At 44.1% G+C, this 27,110-nt stretch overlaps 1 protein-coding gene across 3 annotated transcripts in view; it reads right to left on the reverse strand.

The window, feature by feature from the left end:
* PARP4 (poly(ADP-ribose) polymerase family member 4) overlaps positions 1-27,110 on the reverse strand; it is a 291,746-nt gene that overhangs the window by 248,280 nt on the left and 16,356 nt on the right. For all 3 annotated transcript variants that reach the window (XM_068266936.1, XM_068266937.1, XM_068266935.1), the window contains exons 3-4: positions 7,389-7,521; positions 405-591 (exon numbers count right to left, since the gene is read on the reverse strand). In XM_068266936.1, the coding sequence (XP_068123037.1) occupies positions 405-591; positions 7,389-7,520 (319 nt within the window). In that variant the 5' untranslated portion in view covers position 7,521. The remainder of the gene's footprint in view (positions 1-404; positions 592-7,388; positions 7,522-27,110) is intronic.

Raw genomic sequence — 27,110 nt, forward strand, 5'->3', positions numbered from 1 at the left:
TGGCGACAAGCAGCTTGTGGGCAGACTAATGGGGAAGGGGCGTCCCTTGCAGGTGAGGAATTCCTGCATAACGCCCCTTTCCTGCCTCTAAAAGACGGATGCCAGTATTGTATAGGAGAGAGGCAGGGGGAGGAGAGAGAGACGAAGCTTTTCAGCTTCATCTGTTACATTGCCGCCGACTTAATTTAATTAAATTAACTCGCTTTTGATACATTTGGCCGCAGCAAGACGGCCAGTAAAAACATGAATCGGTACATTACTTAGCTCAGTTGCGCCCGGCTAACGGAATAGTTATTAATAATAACAAGAATAAATAATAATAAGAATAATATTTAAAAAAATCATTAAATCACAAAACAGTATAAAGATGGAAAGCATCCTAAAAACTACATAGAAATATATACCTTTCAATGCCTCTAGGATCACCTCAGGGATTTTTCTATCATCTGCCAGATCCACCTCAGCAAGACGATTCTCCTGGATGGATTGCCATATGTAATCAGGCTTCACTATGGGAATAGAATGCTTCTGGATCTTCTTCTGCTGGGAAGTGTTGAGTACAGCCTTACTGACCACCACCACATGTGTGCACTGAAAGACAAATATACGGTTTCAAAGCTTTGGAGATTCATTAACTTTTCTGCCGATTTGAAAACATTTTCCTTCACTATGTAAAAATGTGTTTGTGAAAGTGGACATGGATTAGCAGATGCCTCAAAACGACACGTGGAGACTTCTGGACATCCTCACACAATGAAAACTTTTATTTGCACGCGTCAAACTATCTACAGCTATCCACTCTGGCCATTTTTGTAACTGAATTTAACATTTGAAAACACGATTATACTCCCACAACTAAAATGTCTGTAACTACTCTTAGTTACATAAAAGGACATTTGAAATCAGTCCCAAGCATTCCCTGTGTCTAAAATAGTTTATTTTCACTGCTGAGAGCAGTACGGGCTTGTTTATCTCTGGTCATCACCAAATTATTTCATTGCCAAGCTCTCCATATGTGTCTTCACTCTGCCCCCTTATTCGCTCGGTCTGCTTAATAGACAAATCGCCCTGGCAACAGCTGAGTAACTTCAGGCACAGGGAAATTCTTGCCTTTGCTGATGGCCAGAGACAAGCAAACATCTATTGCTTTCTGCAGTGAAAATAAACATTTTACACACAGAATACTTAAAGGGAACCAGAGATGAAGCCCCCTTGTGTATTTTACCATATATATCAGTAAGAACATTAGAGAAAACACTTACCATGCTCTCTGTTTCATCCTCACTGCTAAAAGTGTCTGTTATCAGCTGTGATAAGAATCCCGGACTGAGCATTCAGTCTGGCTTTGCAGGCAATAATTATAGCTGAGTCATTATAGCAGAGCCACAAGGGGGCAGGCTTGGGCTTGAAAAGACACCAGAGAAGACTGACTCAGCTATAATCATTCCATAGCAAAGCCAGACTGAATGCTCAGTTGGGGATTCTTATCAGAGGTGATAACAGTCAGATTATAAACAGAGAACAATGAAACAAAGAACAGATTAGGTGTTTACTGTCATGTTTCCACTGATTTATAAGGTAAAATACAAGAGGGTGCTTCATCTCTGGTTCTCTTTAAAGAGGAACTGTCGTGAAAATCTTAAAAATTAAAACACATACAAATAAGAAGTACATCGCAGAGTAAAATGAGCTATAAATTACTTTTCACCTATATTGCTGTCACTTACAGTAGGTAGTAGAAATCTGACAATACTGACAGGTTTTGGATTAGTCCATCTCTTCATGGGGGATTTTCAGCATGGCCTGTATTCTTTATAAAGACATTCACTGAAAAAGATTTATACAAAGATGCTGGCCAGCCTCCCTGCTCACTGCACACTATTTTTGTCAGATGGACAGAGCAACTGCCATTCACTAAATGCCTTCAAAACTAAAGAAAACCCTGAGAACCCCCCATGAGAAGATGGGCTAGTCCAGAATCTGTCGGTAATGTCAGATTTCTACCACTTAGGCTGGGTCCACACTAGACCCGGTTGCAGGACGGACACTGCAGTCCGGATCAAGGGAAGTACCCACCGTACTGCAAACTGATGAAAGTGCATCAGTTTTGCATCAGTTTACGTTCAGGTTTTTCCCTGACAGAAAACGTCTCCATCATTAGGAAGGAGTGGGAGGATTTTTTGGGCCAATCATAAAGCTCAGGCTATCCGTTTTAACATCCGTTTTTTGCCTGTGGAGCTGGAGATGCATTTTCTCATTGCTTTCACTACCCCCTGCGTGTATCCGTGGTCCTGATCTGTTGCGTGAAAATGCAGCAGATCCGGACCTTCCGTTCAGGTTTTGAAAATGGATCCCCGCAAACGCAGACGGATCCGTTTTTTACTTGGGTGAGGCTGGCTGCTATTTTCAACATTAGTATCCGGGACTCCGTTTTTTATCAGGTTTGAAAAACGCAGCCACGGATACGTTTCCGGACCTAGTGTGGACCAGCTCTTACTGTAAGTGAAATTAACATAGGAGAAAAGTAACTTATGGCTCATTTTACTCTGGAAGAAACGTACTTCTTATTTGTGTATGTTTACATGTATTTTAAATTTAAAGATTTTCGCGACAGAGGTCCTTTAAAGAAATCCTGTAATTTAAAACAAAAGTTCCCTGGTGGGTACTTACCTCAGGAGGGGGGGGGGGGGGGGGGAAGCCTCTGGATCCTAACTAGACTTCTCCCGTTCTTCTCTGTCTCTCCGTGGTCCAGCTGCAGCCCCCCCGAAGTGCAGCGATGTAAAGCTTTACCTTCCGGGATGCAGCGCTGGCGCAGTAGCGGATCTCCGTTCGGGTTAAGGCAGAAATAGCCGAACCCGAGTGATCCGCTCTACTGTGCAGGCGCAAGTCCTTTGCGTCTGTGCAGTACAGCGGATATGATCGGGTTTAGGCTATTTCTGCCTAGCCTAAAGGAGAAGCCGCTACTGCGCTGACGCTGGATCCCAGAGAGGTAAAGAAATCATCCCTTATCAGGCTTATCGGGGGAGGATTGCGGGAGGCTTTGGGGGAGCCAGTGCTGGATTGCCTGCAGCTACAGGGATGGGGGAAGCCTCATTGGGACCCTGAGGCTTCCCCCTCCCGAGGCAAGTACCGCCCCGGGGACTTTTTTTTAATACAGAGTCTCTTTAAAGAGAACCCGAGGTGGGTTTGAAGATTATTATCTGCATACAGAGGCTGGATCTGCCTATACAGCCCAGCCTCTGTTGCTATCCCAAACCCCCCTAAGGTCCCCCTGCACTCTACAATCCCTCATAAATCACAACCATGCTGTTGACAAACAGCTTGTCAGAGCTGGCTGTGTTTATCTCTATAGTGTCAGTCTGCTGCTCTCCCCGCCTCCTGCAGAACTCCAGTCCCCGCCTGCATCCCTTCCCTCCCTGGGAAGGGATGGGGGCAGGGACCGGAGCTATGCAGGAGGCGGGGGAGCAGCTGAGACTGACACTACAGATGTAAACACAGCCTCACACCACGGCTGTGATTTATGAGGGATTGCAGAGTGCAGGGGGACCTTAGGGGGGTTTGGGATAGCAACAGAGGCTGGGCTGTATAGGCAGATCCAGCCTCTGTATGCAGATAACATTCTTTAAACGCACCTCGGGTTCTCTTTAAAGGAAACCTTAAGTGACATATGACATGATGAGATACATATGTATCTATAGTGCATAGCACACAAATAAATATGCTGTCATGTATTTTTTCTTTCTCTGCCTGAAAGAGCTAACATTCTACTATGCAAATGACAGTTTTTCTGCAGCCCCAGTCAGACTACTAATAAGGAAATACAGCCATAATATACTGCTCTAGGAAGCCAGGTCTCTGCCAGGAGAGGATAGATAAAAAGGTCAATAGTTCATATATTAGAGTACTCGGAGACAGACTGTTAAGGCCCATACACACGGGGTACGGCCGTCGCCGCAGCCACGTGGCACGCACGTGTTGCGGCGACAGGTCGCCCGTGTGTATAGCGCGCGCGCCCCGAACCGTCGCCCGTCGGAGCTGTCGCCAGGCGATTGACATGTTCAATCGCCGGCTACAGCTGTCGCCGCGACTTCGCGGGAACTGTCGCTAGTCCCGCGTGAGTATGCGGCCTAACGACAGGAGACCTACGCGAGTGAATGGAGCATCCGGGCGGGGGATGCTCCATTCACAAACAGCTTCCGCCGCGTCTCTGCCTTTCTGGCGAGACGTGTGGACAGCTGTCGCTCCCTGTTCGCGTGCGCGCATGCTACGGGGGACAATTGTCCCCCGTGAGTATGTAGCTTTACATTCAGCAGAGAAAAAACAATAAGGCCTCATTCACATTAGGGGTGTTGAGAAACGTGTAAAAGCGCATGATAAAACACATGCGTTTGTGCGCGTTTCAGCGCGTTGAGCTTTAAGCCTGTTTTGCTTATTATAGCAGTAGCAGTTGTCAATAAAGCTTTGCAATACATGCAACACTATGGCTATCATTCATAAAAGTGTTGTCGGTAATGAGAATCAGTGCGGGAAAACACCGATGTCGGTATTTTAGACTTCTGGGTGGTCTATCATAAAAATGTTGCCTGTTGCGATACAAGTGCAGAGATTTTCCTGAAAAGGCTGTCGGTAGGCTGGCGGTAAGCTTGCGGAAACAGAGAAGCTGCTCTCACTGCTGCTGCTTGGGAGGTCTGTCTCCATTCACTTGTATGTATTCCGCATGCTTATCGCTACTTCCTAGGGAGCGGTAATCCCCCGTCCGCATACTGCTTGCTCTAATCTTTATGAATGAACATTTTGTTACTTTTTCTAGATAATCACCGCACAAGGCGGTAATTTATCGCTCTGCCAGCTTTTCATGCGGAAACAGCCTTTATGAATACACATTTTGCTATGTGGTCAGTAAAGTTAGCTGTTTTCAGCATTTCCGCATGCGGGAATGCTTTATGAATGATAGCCTATGTTTCTGTAGCTCAGCACAGCTCATAGATGTGAACCAGGCACATTTAATTACATGGGAAAATCAATACCATACAGAATGCATACGGCAATGCGCTGTGAAAAACACACAGAAACATCCCTGATGTGAATGAGGCCTAAATCTGCTTTTTTAAGTTTTTAATATAACATAAAACTGTGGGATATCTAAAAGTAGTAGGAGGATACATACCATTGTTTATCTCTTCACTTTGTTTTCACTTTAATATCACTTTAAGAAAGGTTTCAAATGTTATTTTACGTAACTAAGAGTAGTAACTGACAGAACCTGCATGCAGTGGAACCTAGTTACAGTAACTGACAGAACCTACATACAGTTGAACCTTAGTTTGTGAGCATAATTAGTTCCGGAAACATGCTTGTAATCCAAAACACTCTTATATCAAAGCAAATTTCCCCATAGGAATTATTGGATACTTGGATGATTCGTTCAACAATTCAAAAACATTCATAGAAAAATATTTAAAACAAAGTACTATAGTGTATAAATGAAAAATGCATACAGCAAAACAAATTAACCTGCATTTTATTTTTGAAAAAAAAAAAAAAAAAAAAAAGGTTTAAATGATTGGATAAGGGTTATTGGATAGGAAGTCGTACACTATAACTAACAGAAACATTGCTATTTTTTGTTTTTTGGACTGTCACTGTCATGGTTTCTGCTAATTGTCAATGCTGCTGCTGTGGTATCTTATTTCTGTCATTGTGTCATTGACAATCAGTGTTTTATTGCCTATGGTGCCCTGTTGCTGCTAAAACCAAATTACGGGCATGACTGGGTCATGCTCGGCGAATAAACAGATTCTGATATCTGTTGGCTAACCCCAATCTTTATGTTTTTGTGAGGCTTTAACAAGGAACGTATCCAATGACATTTAAGCCCAATCTACACGATACGATTCTTTATACGATTCGATTACAATGGCAAATCAAATTGAATCAAATCGAATCCCGATCGGACATGTCGGATTTAATCGGATCGTAAATAGGATCGTAATCGAATCGTATAAAGGAATCGTATTGTGTAGACTGGGCTTAACTATTCCTCTTTTTCAGGATTTCACAGAAATGTGACATTGTACAGTCCCTACACTCAGATTAAAGGGAATCTGAAGTGAAAATAAACTCGTGATTTGTATGTGTAGTACAGCTAAGAAATAAAACATTAGGAGCAGAGACACAAGTTTAATATTGTTTCCAGAACAGGAAGAGTTAAGAAACTCCAGTTGTTATCTATGCAAGCCATCGATCTCTATGACTTTCAAAGTTGCAGAGAGCTCTGTGTTTGGAAGCTTATTATCTTAAGTGTCTGTCACTGTATTTTGTTTTTTTTTTCTGCAGAGGAAAGTTCAAAAGTTCACTACCCTGCTTTGTAAATTCATTTAGAATGCTGAGCAGTGTGTAAACTGCAAATTTTAGAGAATGATGCAATGATATAAAAAAAAACGATATAACTGAAAATATGAGAATATTTTCTTTGCTACTAATGTTCTAGTAATTATCCGTACTATACAACCATTTCATTATATCATAATTTTTGTTTCCGATTCAGTGGCTCTTTAAGTACAATCCTGCAGCGCCAAAGAGAGAAGGCGCATTGGCTTTGTTGTGATGATGTAACATGTATATGTACTGTGCTTTGTATATCAAGACATTGCTAGCTTATCAAGTCAGAATTTCATAACAAATATGTTTTCTGCATTTCCAATCAGAAATCGGCATTTTGAACTCAGAAAATGATTTCTGCAGAAATATCACATTTCACATCTCTGTAATTTTAGCCCAATAACAGCACTCAGAAGCACTGGACCAATCAGAATGCAGAGCCAACTCGGAAGTATTGGGCCAATCAGAGAATGCAAAAAATGACCAAAAAAACACCCACTACTTGGAAATCGGAAATCCAACTCGGTAATTTTAGCCCAATCACAGAACTTGGAAGCATTGGAGCAAACAGAGAACGCAGAGTCAGAAGTATTTGGCAAATAAGAGAATGCAAAAAATGACAAAAAAACAAAACAAAAAAACTACTTGGAAATTGGACAACAGAAATTGGAAATCTGCGGAATCGGGAATCGGCATTGGTGGAATTTCTACGCATTTGGAAATCAGCATTTCCGACCATGCCTACTTGCAAACCCAAGTTAGCATCCCTGCACACTGCAAATCCGATTTGTTATTCTATTTTTCCCTGGATGCTATCAAAATAAGAAGAAAAACGCAGATAAAACGCAGCATGCGGTACCGATTAAAAATCACAAATCTTAATTGCATGTAAAAATCCCATCAAAATCACAAATTGGAATGACATGGAGTGTGCAAGAGCCCTTTTACTCTAAATCCAAGGTTCACGTATACGATCTGTACAATTAGCAATATAAAGCTACACGTACCTTTTCATTCAGCACTAAGGAAATGACTCCTCCATTGGAAGTGATGCAATTCTTTAGGTTAGACTTTTCTTTGAATGGCAAAGAGGTGGCTTTGAGAAAGAAAACACAGTTGGAAAAGAGACCGACACCCATCCTAAAATACAAAAGAAAATGAATATGTATTTTTTTTTACTGTGAGTAAACAAACAAACAAAAAAATCACAACTTTATGGTTCTCTAACAAATAGTGAAATTGTATGCCAATACATATTAATTTGGAAGAGTAATATAAAGTTGTTATATGTAATATAACATTAGATTTTAAAACTAAAATTTGTGGTAAACACAAATCTATGTTCCGGTTTCACACAAAATGTATTTAAGCAAGCGGACCTGAACTCAGAACTTCCTCTTTGTTCTAAAATATAAGCAACAGCTTAATAACCTTAAAGAGAGTCTGAAGCGAGAATAAATCTCGCTTCAGACCTCATAGATAGCAGGGGCACGTGTGCCCCTGCTAAACCGCCGCTATCCCACGGCTTAACGGGGGTCCCTGATCCCCCAAATCCCCTCCGTAATGCGGGGGAGAGTCTTCCTTCACTGAGAGGGGCGGGGGAGAGGCGGTGATGCGCCGCTGACAAACGCGACTGGAGGCAGGGCTGCAGCCGTTAGCCCTGCCTCCAGGAGCGACCAAGTCTGTGACCAAGTGTCGCAGTGGGGGGTTTGGGGGTCAAGGGACCCCCGTTTAGCGGCGCTATTGTAGCAAGTGCCCCTGCTAAATGAGCTCTGAAGCGAGATTTATTCTCGCTTCAGAGTCTCTTTAAGGCTACTTTCCCACCAGGACGTTGCGTTTTAGGGGACGTTATGGTAGCATAACGTGCCCCTAACGCAACCCCTGGTGGTGTTGGATGTGGACGTCAGAGCGAGCTGCGTCGTGCAGCTCACTCTGGCGTCCGTGATGCGTACTCTTGGAAGCATGTGGCATCACGTGGTCCCGCCAGCCAATCGCCGCACAGAGCGGCCGCTCCAGGAAGTAAACCCTGCACACGTCACAAAGTGCAGTGAATATTAATTAGCCATGTGCCTGGCCGCTCTTCCCTCCTCCCCAACATTACTGAGCATGTGCAAGCAGTCTAATGCGGCTTAGCCGCGTATAAAGTACTGCATGTAACGTAATGTAACGCAACGTGGGCACTGTGAACAGCCCATTGATTTTTCATTACTGTGTGGTGGGCTGCATTACAGGCTGCACTAACGTGCGCCTGTAACGTCCCACTGTGAAAGCAGCCTTAAAGAAAAACATTTCTTTGTTACAACTGATACAAATCCTGCAATAAATCTGCAGTGTATCTACTTCCTGCTTTCATGGAAGCAGACATATTGTTACCCTCCTGTGCTTTCAAATAAGCCTCTCTACCGTGGCAGTCAGCTGACCCAGCTGAGGGATCAAATTACAACTTGTGCTTAGTCACAAAAGGAGGGGGAATAAAGCTAAACTATCTAAATACATACATGGTGCATTTTTCTAGGTTTTCCTTCTGTCCTGTGCAAGAGTTCAGGTCCACTTTCAGTTTGGCTCATCGTCCCATTCTATAGATCTAAATGACATTGTTCTAGTAGTGCACTATTATCTTATTAACATGCAGAATCTGTTGTAGCTGTTTCATGGGCCCTCCCATCTTGTATTTTGCACATTCCATAAATTACCTTGTGTGCAGAACCCATCTTCCTGAATAAAGCCCCATCTAAACCATACAATTTGTTGTCCAATCAGAATTCGATTTGATTCAATTTGCGATTGTTTTTCATTGATTGAATCGGATCCAATCAATGAATCGAACAAAAAAAAATTGTATGGTGTAGAGGGGGCTTAAAGGCAATCAATAAATTTTTCTAACTTCATGCAAAATGAAGGTGGCCACTAGACTCAACTATCACATAGAACCCTGTCAGACCAAATCTGATCTGAGAGGGATCTATTACTGCCACACACTACACATAGATTTTTTTTTTTTTTTTTTTCATCATAAAATTTTTTATTAAGGCTTAGAGTTTCATCATACAAATAGTTAAGCATTGTGTTGAAATGTTTTACATATTACAAGATAAGCGACATTGTTTACAATGTGTACCCCTTAACAGTCATTTACAAGACCTTATAGGTAGACAGTAAGACGTACAGCTTGAGCTGGATCTGACGAAACCAGGAGGTCTCTAGAGAGACCTTCGACAGATTAAGAGTTATTATCTTCACGTCGGGAGTTGAAAGTTTTATAATGTTCCAATGCGTCTTATGAATGAAACTGTTAGAAAGTAGTATAGACCTTAACGACCAGAGAACAAAAAGGAACAACAAAACTTAAATCTTAAAAATGAGATAACCAAAAAGTAGTATAGAGTTTAGGTACGATGTATATTGTAAGATAAGATCAGATAACATTGCTTACATTATATCTTACGATATGTTAGGCTAGGCCTTAAAGAGGAACTGTAACGCCAAAACGGCCCCTGGGGGGTACTCACCTCGGGTGGGGGAAGCCTCAGGATCCTAATGAGGCTTCCCACGCCGTCCTGCGTCCCTCGGGGGTCTCGCTGTAGCCCTCCGTGCAGTCCGGGCAGCGGTGACGTCATTATTTACCTTCCTGGCTCCTGCGCAGGCGCTCTGATGCCTCTCGGCGCCGAAGTAGGCGGAAATACCCGATCGCCGTCGGGTCTGCTCTACTGCGCAGGCGCAAGTTTCCGGCGCCTGCGCAGTAGAGCGGACCCGACGGAGATCGGGTATTTCCGTCTATTTCCGTGCCGAAAGTCGCCACAGCGCCCCCGCTGGAGCCAGCAAAGGTAAATATTGAAATGACAGTCGGCACAGTCGCCGGCTGTTCGGAGGGCTGCGGCGAGACCCCCGTGGGACAGAGGACGGCGTGGGAAGCCTCATTAGGATCCGGAGGCTTCCCCCACCCGAGGTGAGTACCCCCCAGGGGAGGTTTTTGTTGTTACAGAGTCTCTTTAATAGTGGGTCTATATAATGGGCCTATGGAATTAGTGCTGTCCTTATTATTCATGGGAATATGCGGAGCTCCATGTGTTGGGTAGAATGAAGTTTTCGTGTGGGAGGAAAAGGGCTTTCCTAATTTTCCCCTCCATAGTTATATTATTTCTAACCATAGCTATAAGGTGTGTTGTGTTAAAGTCATCTTGTGATTTCCAGTTGGTGGTAATTAGGTATAGAGCGCTTAGTATGATATGGCAGATGGGTGGTTGTAGATGTTTAGGTAGTTTTTCGCAGTCTATTTGAAGGAGTGCTATTTGGGGGGTAAGTTTGAAGTTCGGTAGCAGGAAGATTCGGATCAAGGATTCTACTTCCGCCCATAGCTTAGATATTAACGGGCACTCCCAAAACATGTGGAAATATGTTCCTATATCCTTATTGCATTTCCAACATGTGGGTGGGGTTGTCTGGGAGAAGGTAGCTATTTTTCTTGGCGTTATATACCATCTATATAAAATTTTACGTGTCATTTCCCAGTGACTATTGCACTTAGATATGGCCGATATAACTCTGTGGGCACTGTTGAGTTGTTGAGGAGAGATAGTGCATTGTAGATCAGCTGACCATATTTTTGCATATTTATTAAGCGCATGCTGTGATTTTGATAGAAGCACTTTATACCATACTGATATTCCCCCTTTATAATATCCCTTGAAGTTAAGCATTGTGGCTACTGATGGGTGTAATGTGGGAGGGGAAATTTTATGCATTTTGATCAGATGAAAAACTCTGTGATAGGTAAACAGTTGTGTTTGAGGTACTCCGTATGTTTGAGCTAGATTCTGGAAGGATCTTATTTCATTCCCCGAAAATAAATCACTTATATCATTCAAACCCAATTTGTCCCATACTGAGAGGTTGAGGTCATGGGAGAAAAGTTCAAGGGCTGATAATTTGGTTTTGATTGAAATAGAAGTTGAGGGGTCAGGAGGATGTTTAATGAAATGTTCCCAGGAGCGCAGTGTTGCCTGTATCGTGGGAAAGGGAGATTTGGGGGCTCTGGCGCCCATGTATATACTGAGGAGGAGGTCTTTAAGGTCACACCTTAATTCTGTACGTTCCAAAACTACCCATGCTTGTGCTGAGGAGGGTTTCCACCAGTGTCTGATCATGTCAAGATTGGAGGCATGATAATATGTCTCAATGCATGGTAAACCCATGCCCCCGGCTTTTTTTGCTAGTGTCATTATGTGAAAGGATGTCCTAATTCTCCTCCCACCCCAAATAAATGAGTTTATACATTTCTTGATATCAGTAAACCATTGAGATTGTATAGGTATTTGTAGTGTTCTAAATAAATACAGTATTTTGGGAAGTAGAAACATCTTGAATGCCGCTATACGGCCGGACCAGGAGAGCCAGTACTTGGATAAGGTCATACATTCTTGTTTGATTGAAGATAATAGTGGTACATGATTATATTTATATAGTTCCGTAGTAGACTTGGATAATTTAATTCCTAAATAGGACACTGCTCCCTCCGCCCAAGGGAACGTAAAGTTCTGTGAAAGGTAGGAATGGAGTTTTGGGTTAATGTTTAGTCCCAATACATATGACTTATGTTGGTTTAGTTTGTATAGTGATGCATTTGAAAAAGCTTGAAGTTCTTGTAGTAAGAATGGTAGGGATACTAATGGTTTGGATAAAATTAGAGCAACATCGTCTGCAAATAGACTTATGATGTGGGTGGAGTTTTTTATTGTTATTCCTGATATTTTAGGGTTTGAGCGAATTTTTTGGGCTAATGTCTCCATAATTAAAACAAATATTATAGGCGAGAGGGGGCATCCTTGGCGGGTGCCATTGGAAATAGTAAAGGGTCTAGATAGGAACCCTGCTGCGTTAACTCACATAGATTTTTTAATAGATTTCAGCATGAAGTCTATATTAAAAAAATCTTACTAGAACATTGCACTGAGCAATCCAGCGCACCGCTAAGGACTGTCCATCTGCCCCACTCCCGATCGATATCTGCCATACGGTAGATTACGGCCCATACAGTTGGTTTCAGCCCAAAAAATTGATCAGATGATCGATTGATTAGGCCGCACTAGGCAGCAATTACTTGCAGATGCGATGAGAGTGATCGAATATGCAAGAAAAATCTAGAAGGCCCTCTGCACACTGCATGCGATTCCGATTCCGACTTTTATTTTAATTTTTCTGTTGATAGCATTCAGGGAAAATCAGAATTGGATTTTGAAAAGCGGAATCAGAATCGCAAATCGGATGTGCAGTGTGCAGGGAGCCTAAGAGTATGACCTCCTTTACCAGGCAAATACAATAAATTCAATGAAGTGTGGGAACCTGTGGTGAGAGGGAGATGGAGGTTGCCATATTTATTTCCATTTAAAGAGAATCTGTATTGTTAAAATCGCACAAAAGTAAACATACCAGTGCGTTAGGGGACATCTCCTATTACCCTCTGTCACAATTTCGCCGCTCCTCGCCGCATTAAAAGTGGTTAAAAACAGTTTTAAAAAGTTTGTTTATAAACAAACAAAATGGCCACCAAAACAGGAAGTAGGTTGATGTACAGTATGTCCACACATAGAAAATACATCCATACACAAGCAGGCTGTATACAGCCTTCCTTTTGAATCTCAAGAGATCATTTGTGTGTTTCTTTCCCCCTGCATCTCTCATCCACTTAAGTTTCAGGCTGCTCGTTTCTTCCTGCAAATAGCTTTGCCCTTGTCTGTAATTCTTCAGTATGTGAAAGCCCAGCCAGCTCAGAGGACGATTTATCCAGCTTGTAAAAGAGAAGAGAGAAGAGAGAAGCTGCTCTAATCTAAATAACACACAGGCAGTGTGCATAGATGGGCCTGGAAGGGGGAGTTCATAGCAGAACCACAACACTGAAGAACTTGGCAGCCTTCCAGACACAGGCCGACAAGTCTGACAGGGGAAAGATACATTGATTTATTACAGAGACTGTGATAGTAGAAAGTGCTGCAGTAAGCTAGAACACATTAGAATAGCTTTTGGAACTTGTAGGATGATAAAAAACAGGATGCAATTTTTGTTACGGAGTCTCTTTAAGCAATGCCTAGGAGTCCTGCTGATCCTCTGCGTCTTTTTAACATTTTTAGCCACAGACCCTGAAAAAAAATTATGCAGCAGATCAGGTGTTTCTGACAATATTGTCAGATCTGACAAGATTAGCTGCATGCTTGTTTCTGTTGTAATTCAGACATTACTGCAGCCAAATAGATCAGCAGGGCTGCCAGGCAACTGGTATTGTTTAACACACCAAGACGTTGCGTTTTAAGGAACGTTAAGGTCGCTTAACGTACCCCTAACGCAACGCCTGGTGGTGTTGGAGGAGGATGCCAGAGTGAGCCATGTTGTGCGGCTGTTGGTGCGCCTTTTTTGTCTGATACTCTGCGGGGACCACGTGATCGGAACACTCCGCATCACGTGGTCCCGCCAGCCAATCAGTGGCCGCTTCAGGAAGTAAACCCTGCAGTACAGATAGGAAGTCCGGCTCTTTTCAATGAATCGATTCATTGAAAAAAGAGCCAGACTTCCTATCTCTACTGTTCAGAATCAATTCAGAGGCAGAGCAGCAGGACTGAACCTAGTGATGGGAAGTCCGGCTCTTTTCAATTAATCGATTCTGAACAGTAAAGATAACGGAAAATGGAATACTCACCTTCGGGTAATTTTCCTTTCCTATTTGTCTCCATGGCAGCACGACTACGGGTCAGCTCCGCCCCCTGACCCCTACAGGACTGGTCTGTATAAATTTCTCGGCCCTGCCCCAGTCCAGTGCTTTTTTTAGTAGTCTTAACAGGCCGAGTTTGGTACTGGGTTGGCCTCCGTGTGCTGCCATGGAGACAAATAGGAAAGTAAAATTACCCGAAGGTGAGTATTCAATTTTCCGTTTTCCTATCTGTCTCCCTGGCAGCACGACTACGGGATATATGTATTATGTAGAAGGGTGGGAAATAAGGATACAGTAGAACAGCAATATGCTTACACTCGTTTAATTAGCTCAATTGTTTCACATAACACTGCATGTAATCAGTTTTCGAAAATAAAGTACTTGCCATTGCTACTGAGAAACATAACATTATATATTTGTCAAAGTAGCAGCTGAGAGGATCTCCCTCCCAAACTGCACCGTGGATAGAGCCCCTGGGTCTACCCTATAATGTGCAATGAAGGTGTTGGTCGATGACCAATTTGCCGCACGGCAGATTATTTCCGGTGAAACTTTCACCATTGCGGCCCAGCTGGTTGCAAGCGACCTTGTTGAGTGTGCCGTCACTTGTTTAGGCGGATCTTGCCCCATATTTTTGTAGGCCAGGCCTATTGCCTTTACCAGCCATGTTGCGATTGTTCTGGTGGTCGCTTGTTGTCCCTTCCTATATCCTCCAGGGATTATAAAGAGCCTGTCTGTCTTTCGGATTCCCTCAGTCTCTGAAATATATAGTTTTAGTAGTTGTGGAATATCCAAAGAGTGCGGGTTGTTTGCACTAGGGTCTGTGAATGCAGGCAAGTTCCACTCCTGATTAAAGTGAAATGAACTGGACACTTTTGGTATAAATTCGTGCACTGGTCTTAAAGTGACCCTGTCCGGGAAGAATTGTATATAAGGTGCCCTACAACTCAGTGCCTGAATCTCAGACACCATTCTGGCCGATGTTATGGCTGTTAGAAATACCACCTTAAAGGGAACCTAAACTGAGAAGGATATGGATTTTTCCTTTTAAAATAATACCAGTTGCCTGAATCACCTGCTGATCCTGTGTCTCTAATACTTTTAGCCACAGCCCCTGAACAAGCATGCAGATCAGGTGCTCTGACTGAAGTCAGACTGGATTAGCTGCATGCTTGTTTCAGGGTGTGATTCAGCCACCATTGCAGTCACAGAGATCAGCTGGGCTGCCAGGCAACTGGTATTGTTTAACAGGAAACATCCATATCACTCTCAGTTAAGGTTCCCTTTAACTGTGAGATTAGAGAGGTTACACTCCATCAATGGTTCAAATGGAGGCTTTGTCAGTCCCTCCAGTACTAGAGGTAGATTCCATTGAGGGTACCAGTTCTTTGTTGGTGGCCTGATCTTTGTTAGTGCTTGTATAAATTGTATCACTAGTGGATGTGTAGGGCCCATTTGTAGTGTGTTAGCGCTGAGATAGCCGAGATCTGAGTTTTAATAGTACTCAGGCTGAGTCCCAGATTTACGCCTTCTTGTAGGAAATCTAGCAATGTGTTCACCTCCACCGTTGTTATCTGAAGACCTCTTTCTGTCATTAATTGTATGAACTTCCTCCATGTGTGGTGGTATGTTGAGTTTGTTGTACTCTTCCTTGATTTTAATAGTGTGTCTATGACCTGTGTTGAGCATCCTAACTGTGCTAGGGTCGACCTCTCAGTTTTCAAGCCGTCAAACTGAAAATGTGCGGATCTGGATGTACGATCCTCCCCTGGATTACAAGGTCCGAGGGCATGGAAGTTTCATTGGAGGTGCTATGATAAGTCTCTGCAGTAGCGGGAACCATGGCCTGCGCGGCCAGTCTGGTGCTATCATGATGACAGTTGCTGCCTCCTGCTGAACTTTCTTCAGGACCTGCTGAATTAAAGGGATTGGAGGAAAGATGTAGCCCAGTTCGAAGTTCCATGGTACCGATAGGGCATCCCATTCCGCTGCCTGTCGGTACCTGTATCTCGAGTAGAATACCGGGCATTTTGCGTTCTTCGGGGTTGCCATGATGTCCACCTGTGGTCGTCCCCATTCCTGGCATATCATACTGAAGACCTGTGGGCTCAGCTCCCATTCTTTGTTGTCCACCCATTGTCGGCTGAGGGAGTCTGCTACATAATTCTGAACTCCCGGGATATGTATTGCCTGTAGGGAGGTCACATTCTGCAGTGCCCATGTCATAATTGGTGCTATCTCCCTTAGCAGAGTCCAACTGCGGGTTCCCCCCTGGTTTTGCAGGTATGCCACTGCCATGGTATTGTCCATCCTGAGTAGTACACTCTTGTTCGCTATCTCCCTGGAAAAGAATATTAAGGCTCTGAATGCTGCTCTGATCTCCAATATGTTTGCAGGGATGTCTCGTGGATGTATACTCCATCTGCCCTGGCCATATGTGTCTCCTAGATGCGCTCCCCAGCCCCATAAACTGGCATCCGTGGTGATGGTTATAGGTTTGTCCGGGACTAGTCTGTGATGATTTGTAAGATTTCCTGCGATCGTCCACCATTTCAATTCCTTTTTCATATTTGGAAGGATCTGTATTGTCTGCTGAAGATCGACTCCATCCCACTGATCTAGGAACGTCTTCTGGAATATTCTCGTATTCCACTTGGCCCATTTCACCATTGGTATTGTCGCCATCAGGGTACCTATGATAGATAGGCACTGTTTTGCCGATAACGACTGGACCTGCATCACCTGTGATGTCTTGTGCCTTATCGACTGGACCTTGTCTTGCGGTAAACTCACTGCGTTTTGTAGCGTGTCTAGCTCTGCTCCCAGGAATATGAGAACCTGTGTGGGTTGTAGCTTGCTCTTTTCCCAACTGATTAACCAACCAAAGCGTTCCAGTGTGTCTATGCGTGAGGCGCATAACACGCCGCTGCCCAGTCAAATGACGCGCCGCTTTACAGCACTTGGCCCCGAATCAAGTCTCCCCATAAAGGCCAGCAGAAAGGTGGGAGAAACATCCGCACTGATCCCTTTAGAATCATCTAGCGGTGCTGTGAAGACACCGCAGGTAGGGCAAAAGAAAAATCGCAATTTTAACCTAAAAAACAAAAAAGGAAAGAGTTAGTCATATATTAACCAAGTGACCAGTCCTGTGGGCGGACGGAAGAAAAAAAAGCACTGGACTGGGGCAGGGCCGAGAAATTTATACAGACCAGTCCTGTAGGGGTCAGGGGGCGGAGCTGACCCGTAGTCGTGCTGCCAGGGAGACAGATAGGAAAGGAAGTCCGGCTCTTTTCAATGAACTTCCCATCACTATTAATTAGCCATGTGGCTAACAATAGTGGACTCTCCCCTCCTCCTCTCCTACTCAAAATAAAAAAACAAAACACAATACTGAGCATGTGCTAAAGCCGCGTAGCACGCACAGCATGCTGCACTTTCAAATAATGTGCAGCGTTACAATGTAACGCAACGTGGGCACTGTGAACAGCCCATTGATTTTTCATTACTGTGAGTTGGGCTGCGTTACAGGCTGCTCCAGTGTGCGCCTGTAATGTCCCACTGTAAAAGCAGCCTAAAAGGAAATAAATATGATAGGCTCCATATCACTCTCACTTCGGGTTCACTTTAATTGTCTTGAGTCAGTTACCAATACTACAAACCTTGACACCAATCCCCCGGATTTGGATTATGTTTGAGTCAGTTGTTAGTTTTTCCTGCTCCTAACAGGTTGTGTGTTCTGTTGTGATGCTATGACACTGTTTTGTACTTTGACTCACATGCTGCTGCTGCTAACTATATTGCTGTGATTGTAAAAAGTAATTACTGATGTGTCAGTTGAGTTGGAGACTTCCTCTACTTTTTGTTTGTTCTCTTCTATAACACAATAAAAACATGAAAAACTACACAATGTGCTTTACTTGTATAACACTCCTTACGCCATTTATGTGAGGAACGTTATGCTACCAAAGCATGCCATTATGTATATCACATGTTGCACTGTGTGAATACATGTTAAAGAGTAAATTCAGCCTAAATAAACATACTGTCATTAAAGTGAACCTAAAGTCAGAAAAAAAAAAAAAAAAGTTTTACTCACCCGGGGCTTCTACCAGCCCCCTGCAGCAGTCCTGTGCCCTCGCAGCCACTCACTAATCCTCTGGTCCCCCACTGCTAGCTAGTTTCGTTTTTGCCGACAGGCCCGTCAGGACTGGCCACGCGGAGCTTTTTCCGCATTCCCAACTGTAATTAGCACTATTATGGTCCGTAACGCATACAAAAATACGCGTTGCCGCATTACGAACGCACGTATTTTTGTACGCGTTGCGACCCGCAATAGCGCTAATTACAGTTGGGAATGCGGAAAAAGATACGCGTGGCCATTCCGCCGGACCTGTCGGCAAAAACGAAAATAGCTGGCAGCGGGGGACCAGAGGATAAGTGAGTGGCTGCGAGGGCACAGGACTGCTGCAGGGGGCTGGTAGAAGCCCCAGGTGAGTAAAACATTTTTTTTCTGGCTTAAGTGTCCCTTTAAGTTACATTAGTTATGTTAATTAAAATAGATAAGTAATATAATCTCTTACCCACCGTGTTTTAAAAGAACAGGCAAATGTTTGATTTCATGAGGGCAGCCATCTTTTTGGTTGAAAGGAGGTGACAGGGAGCATGAGACACAGTTTCAACTGTCCTGTGTCCTGATCACCTCTCCCAGTTGCTAGGCAACGTAAATAACATAGGAAATCCCATCATGCCTTGCACACCATCAGGGGAAAAATGCCTGGGCAGTTTTCCTTGAAGGGGCGGGAGCTTAGCTTTTGTACAGCTAAAAATAAGGCTTATGCAAGAAAAACAAACTTCTGATGCTGTGAAACTGTTAAAGAAACACCAAGCCTTTTCAGTGCTGCGGAGTAGATTTTTAGTCTGGAGGTTCACTTTAAGCCTGGTACACACCATGCAATTTCCTGTCGGATAGATGGGTCGAATAGATAATCTCCGACAGGTCCGATATAAGTGATCAGAAAAAAAATCTTTTGGAAATTATCTATTGACCCATCTATCTGATGAAAAATTGCATGGGGTGTACCAGGCATTACACTGCTTGCATAAATGCACATAAAATTGACGTGTGCTATGTGTATCATGCACATCCATGTGCTGCACATATAAAGGGCAAATACCATAACAACCCATCACTATGGCAACCTAAACAGACAACCTTTGTCTCATGCAAATTCATGTGTTTCCGGATGACTGTGTGCATTTGTCCTTCTGTATTTAAATTTGTATGTGGTGACACAGACCCCCGATGTCACATTAAGGCCGGTTACACAACTAATATTAGCAGTGCGATCATCTCACAAATCAGACTCATATGACCCCGTGCCACGGTGTGGCGACAGGGTCAAATGCATAGTGCCGCACCCCAGCTAGTGATGTCCTCCCTGCTGGGCGGGAAGTGCGCTACTGGGATTCCCATGGGCCCACACATGCACACTGTCGCACATCCTGCACACTTAGGCCTAGTTCACATTATAAATCCCTAGTGCAATCGCAAGTGCGATTGAAATCGATTTTCCCTGCGCGTTCAGAGCGATTTGCGCTTTGTTAAGGACTTTTCTAAGGGCTTTTGTCCAGCGTTTTCTTTTTCTTCCTGACGACACTCGGGAAGTGAACTCTTTGACCTGGAACTGAATAAATACAATGGGCTTGATTCACAAAGCCGTGCTAACTGTTAGCACGCTGGTGAAAAGCCCATTATCACTTCGTTTAGGCGTGATAAAATAAACTCACGCGCAAAGTTTATGCGCGCAACGCCATTAAACCCTATGCGACGCTTTGCGCGCACCGGACTTTTGCGCACGCAAAACTTTGCGCTCGAGTTTTTCCCTCAAAGTGGTGCTAACCTACTTAGTGCAATTCTTATCACACCCAAAAGTTTTTAGGCGTGCTAACTAGGTTAGCACCGCTTTGTGAATCAAGCCCACTGTATTTACCAGGGCTGTGGAGTCGGAGTCGGAGTCGTGGAGTCGGAGTCGTGGAGTCTGGCAATTTTGGGTGCCTGGAGTCGGAGTCGGAGAAGGGAAAAAATGCACCGACTCCGACTCCTAATGAATTTGTAACTGTAATTAAAATAGAAAATATGATAAAATGTTCTATTTCTCAGATAATAGTCATGAAAAATAATGTATATATACAGTAATAGCTGTGCTTAGTCCACAAAAATGAAATAAACCAATCAAAATTAGTTACTTGTGCTGCTTCAATAAAGCAGTCCCCGTATTTTTAAGGTCAGATATACATATCTGATTGTGACTGTTTATATGATGTGTACACAGGAATCTCTTATATATACTAAATAACATCTATGCTGTAAGAATAAAGCCTGATGTGTAGCTGTGTCACTAATAAAGATGGTCAACAAGATGGAAATAATTCTGCATTGATGCTGATTTATGCAAATGTATGCACTCCCTTTGCTGATGAAATCAAATAATTTGATATGTTGTTAAAATTTGGTTTGGTGACTACAAATTAAAGGGTAACTGAGACGGATGAAAAGTAAAGTTTTATACATACCTGGGGCTTCCTCCAGCCCCCTTCAGGCTAATCAGTCCCTCGCTGTCCTCCACCACCCGGATCTTCTGCTATAAGTCCTGGTAATTCAGCCAGTCAGCGCTGTCCGGCCGCATGCCGCTCCCACAGCCAGGAACATTCTGCACCTGCGCAATAGTGCTGCACAGGTGTAGTATGCTCCTGGCGGCGGAGTGTGTGCATGTGCACTACGCCTGACTGGCTAGAGTACCTGGACTCAAAGCAGAGGATCCAGGTGGCGGATGAGGACAACGAGGGACTGATTATCCTGAAGGCGGCTGGAGGAAGCCCCAGGTATGTATAAAACTTTAATTTCATCTGTCTCAGGTTTACTTTGTTACACAGTAGTACTATACTCTACATATGCACTCCCCACAGAGCTGCAGGGATTCCACTGAGAATGCTGTGCACATTGAACACAGAGGTGTTGTCTGTTTACAATCTCCTCATTCCCCTGCAGAGTACCTGCACATCATTCTTACATGTACCCACACTTACATTGCCTAGGGCCTGATAGATGTTCTTTGTTCCGGTTTGTACCTTTTACAAGTACTCTTACCAAGGACTAGTTTTAGTCTAAAGGGAATAAATATAGTAGTCTACATATCCTTCTCACTTCAGTTGTCTTGTAAAATTCCTAAGCGTTGGCAGTTAAGAGACGAATTTCATGTTACATACTTTTAATCAACAAAATTGTAATATGCAAATTAGAGGAGTCGGAGTCGTGGAGTCGGAGTCGGTGGAATCCTAAACTGAGGAGTCGGAGTCGGTGGATTTTTGGACCGACTCCACAGCCCTGGTATTTACAGTGGTTTGCAAAAGTATTCGGCCCTCTTGAAGTTTTCCCTATTTTGTCATATTACTGTCACAAACATGAAGCAATTTTATTGGAATTCCACGTGAAAGACCAATACAAAGTGGTGTACACGTGAGAAGTGAATCGAAAATCATACATCATTCCAAACATTTTTTTACAAATAAATAACTGCAAAGTGGGGTGTGCGTAATTAAATTCGGCCCCCTGAGTCAATACTTTGTAGAACCACCTTTTGCTGCAATTACAGCTGCCAGTCTTTTAGGGTATGTCTCTACCAGCTTTGCACATCTAGAGACTGAAATCCTTGCCCATTCTTCTTTGCAAAACAGCTCCAGCTCAGTCAGATTAGATGGACAGCGTTTGTGAACAGCAGTTTTCAGATCTTGCCACAGATTCTCGATTGGATTTAGATCTAGACTTTGACTGGGCCATTCTAACACATAGATATGTTTTGTTTTAAACCATTCCATTGTTGCCCTGGCTTTATGTTTAGAGTCATTGTCCTGCTGGAACGTGAACCTCCGTCCCAGTCTCAAGTCTTTTGCAGACTCCAAGAGGTTTTCTTCCAAGATTGCCCTGTATTTGGATCCATCCATCTTCCCATCAACTCTGACCAGCTTCCCTGTCCCTGCTGAAGAGAAGCACCCCCAGAGCCTGTTGCTGCCACCACCATATTTGACAGTGAGGATGGTGTGTTCAGAGTGATGTGCAGTGTTAGTTTTCCGCCACACATAGGGCCATATGCAATTCACTTTTTCACCTGAGTTTTCTCAGGAGATAATTTTTCATCTTCGATTTATAACAATTTTTTAGGATTTTGCAATAGAAAAAGTACAAAACAGTAGGTGAAAAAGTACTATAAAAATTTTTTTAAGTATTTGTATGCTTGTTGGTGGTTTATAAAAGGCATTTTATTGACAAGTTTGAAAATTTCACCTAGGAGAAAACTCAGGTGAAAAAGTGAATTGCATATGGGCCATAGTGTTTTGCATTTTGGCCAAAAAGTTCAATTTTTGTCTCGTCTGACCAGAGCATCTTCTTCCACATGGTTGCTGTGTCCCCCACATGGCTTGTGGCAAACTGCAAACCGGGACTTCTTATGCTTTTCTGTTAACAATGCCTTTCTTCTTGCCACTCTTCCATAAAAGCCAACTTTGTACAGTGCACGACTAATAGTTGTCCTATGGACAGATTCCCCCACCTGAGCTGTAGATCTCTGCAGCTCGTCCAGAGTCACCATGGGCCTCTTGACTGCATTTCTGATCAGCGCTCTCCTTGTTCGGCCTGTGAGTTTAGGTGGACGGCCTTGTCTTGGTAGGTTTACAGTTGTGCCATACTCCTTCCATTTCTGAATGATCGCTTGAACAGTGCTCCGTGGGATGTTCAAGGCTTTGGAAATCTTTTTGTAGCCTAAGCCGGCTTTAAATTTCTCAATAACCTTATCCCTGACCTGTCTGGTGTGTTCTTTGGACTTCATGGTGTTGTTGCTCCCAATATTCTCTTAGACAACCTCTGAGGCCGTCACAGAGCAGCTGTATTTGTACTGACATTAGATTACACAGAGGTGCACTCTATTTAGTCATTAGCACTCATCAGGCAATGTCTATGGGCAACTGACGGCACTCTGACCAAAGGGGGCTGAATAATTATGCACACCCCACTTTGCAGTCATTTATTTGTAAAAAAAAACGTTTGGAATCGTGTATGATTTTCGTTTCACTTCTCACGTGTACACCACTTTGTATTGGTCTTTCACGTGGAATTCCAATAAAATTGATTCATGTTTGTGGCAGTAATATGACAAAATGTGGAAATACTTCAAACTTGAATACTTTTGCAAACCACTGTATTCTTAAAATTGCAGGGCAAATCGCTTTTCAAAGCACTTCACGATTTCCCTATACTTTGTCTTCGTGTGAACAAGCCCTTATTGCGTTGGCCATTGACTTGCATTACTGCCAAATCCATGCAGCCTTTGCACCGGTATTGCGGCGATTTGGATTTTTGCGGCAATTTGGATTCTTACATCATGTGTAGTGTGCAAGTCTCCATAGACTTGTATGGCCCTTGCAACAGGGACGCGACGAGGAAGAGTAACGCGGTAAGCAGCATGCACGTGTGCAAGGGGCCTAAAGGGAACCTGAAGTGAGAGGGATATGCACGCTGCCATATTTATTTCCTGGTTGCCTGGCAGTCCTACTGATCTTTCTGGCATTGGGATTGTCAGCATCACACACCTTGTCAGACTTGAGTCAGAGCACCTGATCCGCATGCTTGTTCAGGGTTTATAGCTAAAAGTATTATGGTCGGTACACACAGGCTGACTGATGTTGCGGAACCTGATCTCTCGGGCAACATTGCTAGGCCGGACTATTTGATAGGTAGGGCGACTGGCGCAGACAAAGCAACTGGCCATTGCCTGGCTAAGCTGATCTGTCGAGCAGATCGCTAGCCAAGCGGTGGTCGTTTATTGTGGACGGCTGAACACACACCGGATTTTTGACTGCCTTAGTCTTGACTCTTGAGTGTGAAATTAGATTAAGAGGCAGAGGATCAACAGGGCTGCCAGGCAAATGGTATTGTTTCAAAGGAAATAAATATGCCGGCCTCCACAGGGGAGGACTGGGACCTTTCGGCCTGGGTGGAAAACACAAACTAGAGGCCCTTTTTCATGGCAGCCTCAGCCCAAATGACGTCACACACGCACCCCACATGCTATATGCCAGTAGTCACGTGGGGCGCCATTGAGAAAATACATTAAGGACACTTGCAGGACAGCGGGACAGGTAAAGTATAACTGCACAGGCACCGGGGGTCACATACATTTGGAGGGATGACGCAACCACATCGGCCTGAGTTTTCCAGAATCTCAGATTTCACCAATTTCCACCTGAAATCAGTCAAATCGTCGATTGGGCATGCTTGTGGCAGCACCAATTTTCATTCAATTTGATAGTAATTATCAAAACAGTTGGTTGATCGCCAAGTCAACAGATGTATGGCCACCGTAATTCCCCAAGGCTCCCCGCCCCCTCCTCACACACACTTATGTCCAAAGAGGAACTGTTTCTTTAAAAGAGGGACAGTTGGGAGCTATGATTGTGAGAGAGCAGACAGATGATTTTTTTTTACGGACCCTGCAGGCAGGCCTCTGCTCTGCATCGTACTGTGTACATTTACCAGCTTGCTTGAGCTCTAATTGCTCTGTAATTGTGCTTTTATTTCCCTAAGCCAGCCTAGTGGTTCACATTGCCTTATACAAAAACCTGAATGCAGCAGGCCCTGCACCAGCCCTAAATCATTAAATGAGAGGCAGCCTGGGGGGAAATTTCCCCCCTTCCCCCCTGGCCAGTCCTCCCCTGAGCCTCCATATGACTCACTACAGGTTCCCTTTAAAGTGGACCTGAACGCTTGCACAGGACAGAGGGAAAACATAGAGAAATGCACCCTGTATGTATTTAGAGAGATTAGCCTGTCTAATTCCCCCTCATCTGTGTCTAATCACAAGTTGTAATTTAATCCCTCAGCTGTCAGCTGACTGTCGCGGCAGAGAGGTTAATTTGAAAGCACAGGATTTTAACAATATATCTGCTTCCATGAAAGCAGGATGTAGATACACTGCAGATTTATTGCAGGATTTGTATCAGCTGTAACAAAGAAATGTTTTTCTTTAAAGGTGCGATTATGAAGTTGAGAACAGCGGAAAGGGAAACTGTTAGGTCATGTTCATGTAGAGTAGGACCAACAGCATGAGAAGTGGGGCTGCAAGACAGGCGGTGGAAGGAAAGGCCACTGTACCAGCTACACCAGTGATGGCTAACCTTGGCACACCAGCTGTGGTGGAACTACAAGTCCCATGAGGCACTGCAATACTGTGACAGCTCTAAGCATAACTCGGGGAGGCAGACGCATGATGGGATTTGTAGTTGTGTCACAGCTGGAGACAAGGTTAGGCATCACTGAGCTAGACTATCACAGGAGAACCAACAGGCAGAAACCACTTTTCACCACAGACAATACTGCAAAAAGTAAGATCTGGGGGCAACGGATTGATGGGAGGCTACCTAGGCATTTGCATCATGTCATCTTCTCTTTTCCACTTGTCTATTTACTTGTGAGCAGAGATGATCAATGAGCACAATGAGATACTAGTACTTTTGGCTTGCATGCAAATTGTATGCCGATTATATGAAGCTTGGAATTGTGCCAATTGCAAGCAGTGCACAATTTGTATTCAAGCAGGACATATTAGAATTGCATTGAAAATCTCTACTTATGAGATGTCTTTGTACACATGATCCTACTTTAGTGCTGCTGTTTATTGACGGATCCCACTGATGTTATGGCTTGTATACACAGACTGGTCCCCCTGATGTCAGTGCTTGTATACGTTAAGGCCAGAACCCAAAGTCTGGCCACTTCGGATTCTGGCCAGTCAAAACGCGAAGTGGCCGTGCACCTGCGGCCAATGTTAGAAATGAAAAGAATTCCTGGCTCCCGCTGAATGAATTCTCCCCTGGCGGCAATGTAACAAATGAAGCCGCCTCTTCAGCTCTGCCTCCTCCCCTTGCCCCTCTCCTATGCAGCTTTGTGCCCCAGGGTCGCTTGTAGCGGGAGGGAATCCTGCAATTCGTTCTTGCAGAGCGGGTGCTGGCAGAAGTAATGTCTGCAGCCTCCCAGTTCTGCTTCCCTGACGCTACGAACGACTCGGGGGGGACACGTGTGTCCCCGGCTGCCTAAGTTGCATAGGGGAGGGGCACGGGGAGGAGAGGAGGCAGAGCCGAAGAGGTGGCTTAATCTGTTACATTGCTGTCGGGGGGTGGGGGGGGGGGGATTCATTCATTTAACGCCCCTTGGAACCAGGAATTGACTTCATTTCTAACATTGGCTGCAGGTGCACGGCCACTTCGCGTTTTGACTGGCCAGATCCCGAAGTGGCCAGACTTCGGGTTCTGGTCGTAACATATACACAGACTGACCTCATGATGTCAGTGCTTGTATGTTCAGACTAATCTCAATAATGTCATGGCTTGTATACAGACTGATTCCCCTGATGTCACTGCTTGTATGCACAGACTGATCCCAATGTCTGTGCTTGCTTGTATGCTCAGACTGATCCCCCTGATGTCAGTGCTTGTATACAGACTGATCCCCTGATGTCAGTGCTTGTATACACAGACTGATCCCCTGATGTCAGTGCTTGTATACACAGACTGATTCCCCTGATGTCAGTGCTTGTATACACAGACTGATATCACTGATGTCACTGCTTGTATGCACAGACTGATCCTAATGTCTGTGCTTGCTTGTATGCTCAGACTGATCCCCCTGATGTCAGTGCTTGTATACACAGACTGATCCCCTGATGTCAGCGCTTGTATGCTCAGACTGATCCCCCTGATGTCAGTGCTTGTATACACAGACTGATTCCCCTGATGTCAGCGCTAGTATACACAGACTGATCCCCCTGATGTCAGTGATTGCATACATAGACTGATCCCCCTGATGTCAGTGCTTGTATACACAGACTGATCCCCTGATGTCAGTGCTTGTATACACAGACTGATTCCCCTGATGTCAGTGCTAGTATACACAGACTGATCCCCCTGATGTCAGCGCTAGTAT

This window comes from Hyperolius riggenbachi, chromosome 2 (genome assembly GCF_040937935.1).
Source record: "Hyperolius riggenbachi isolate aHypRig1 chromosome 2, aHypRig1.pri, whole genome shotgun sequence".
Classification (NCBI taxonomy): Eukaryota; Metazoa; Chordata; class Amphibia; order Anura; family Hyperoliidae; genus Hyperolius; species Hyperolius riggenbachi.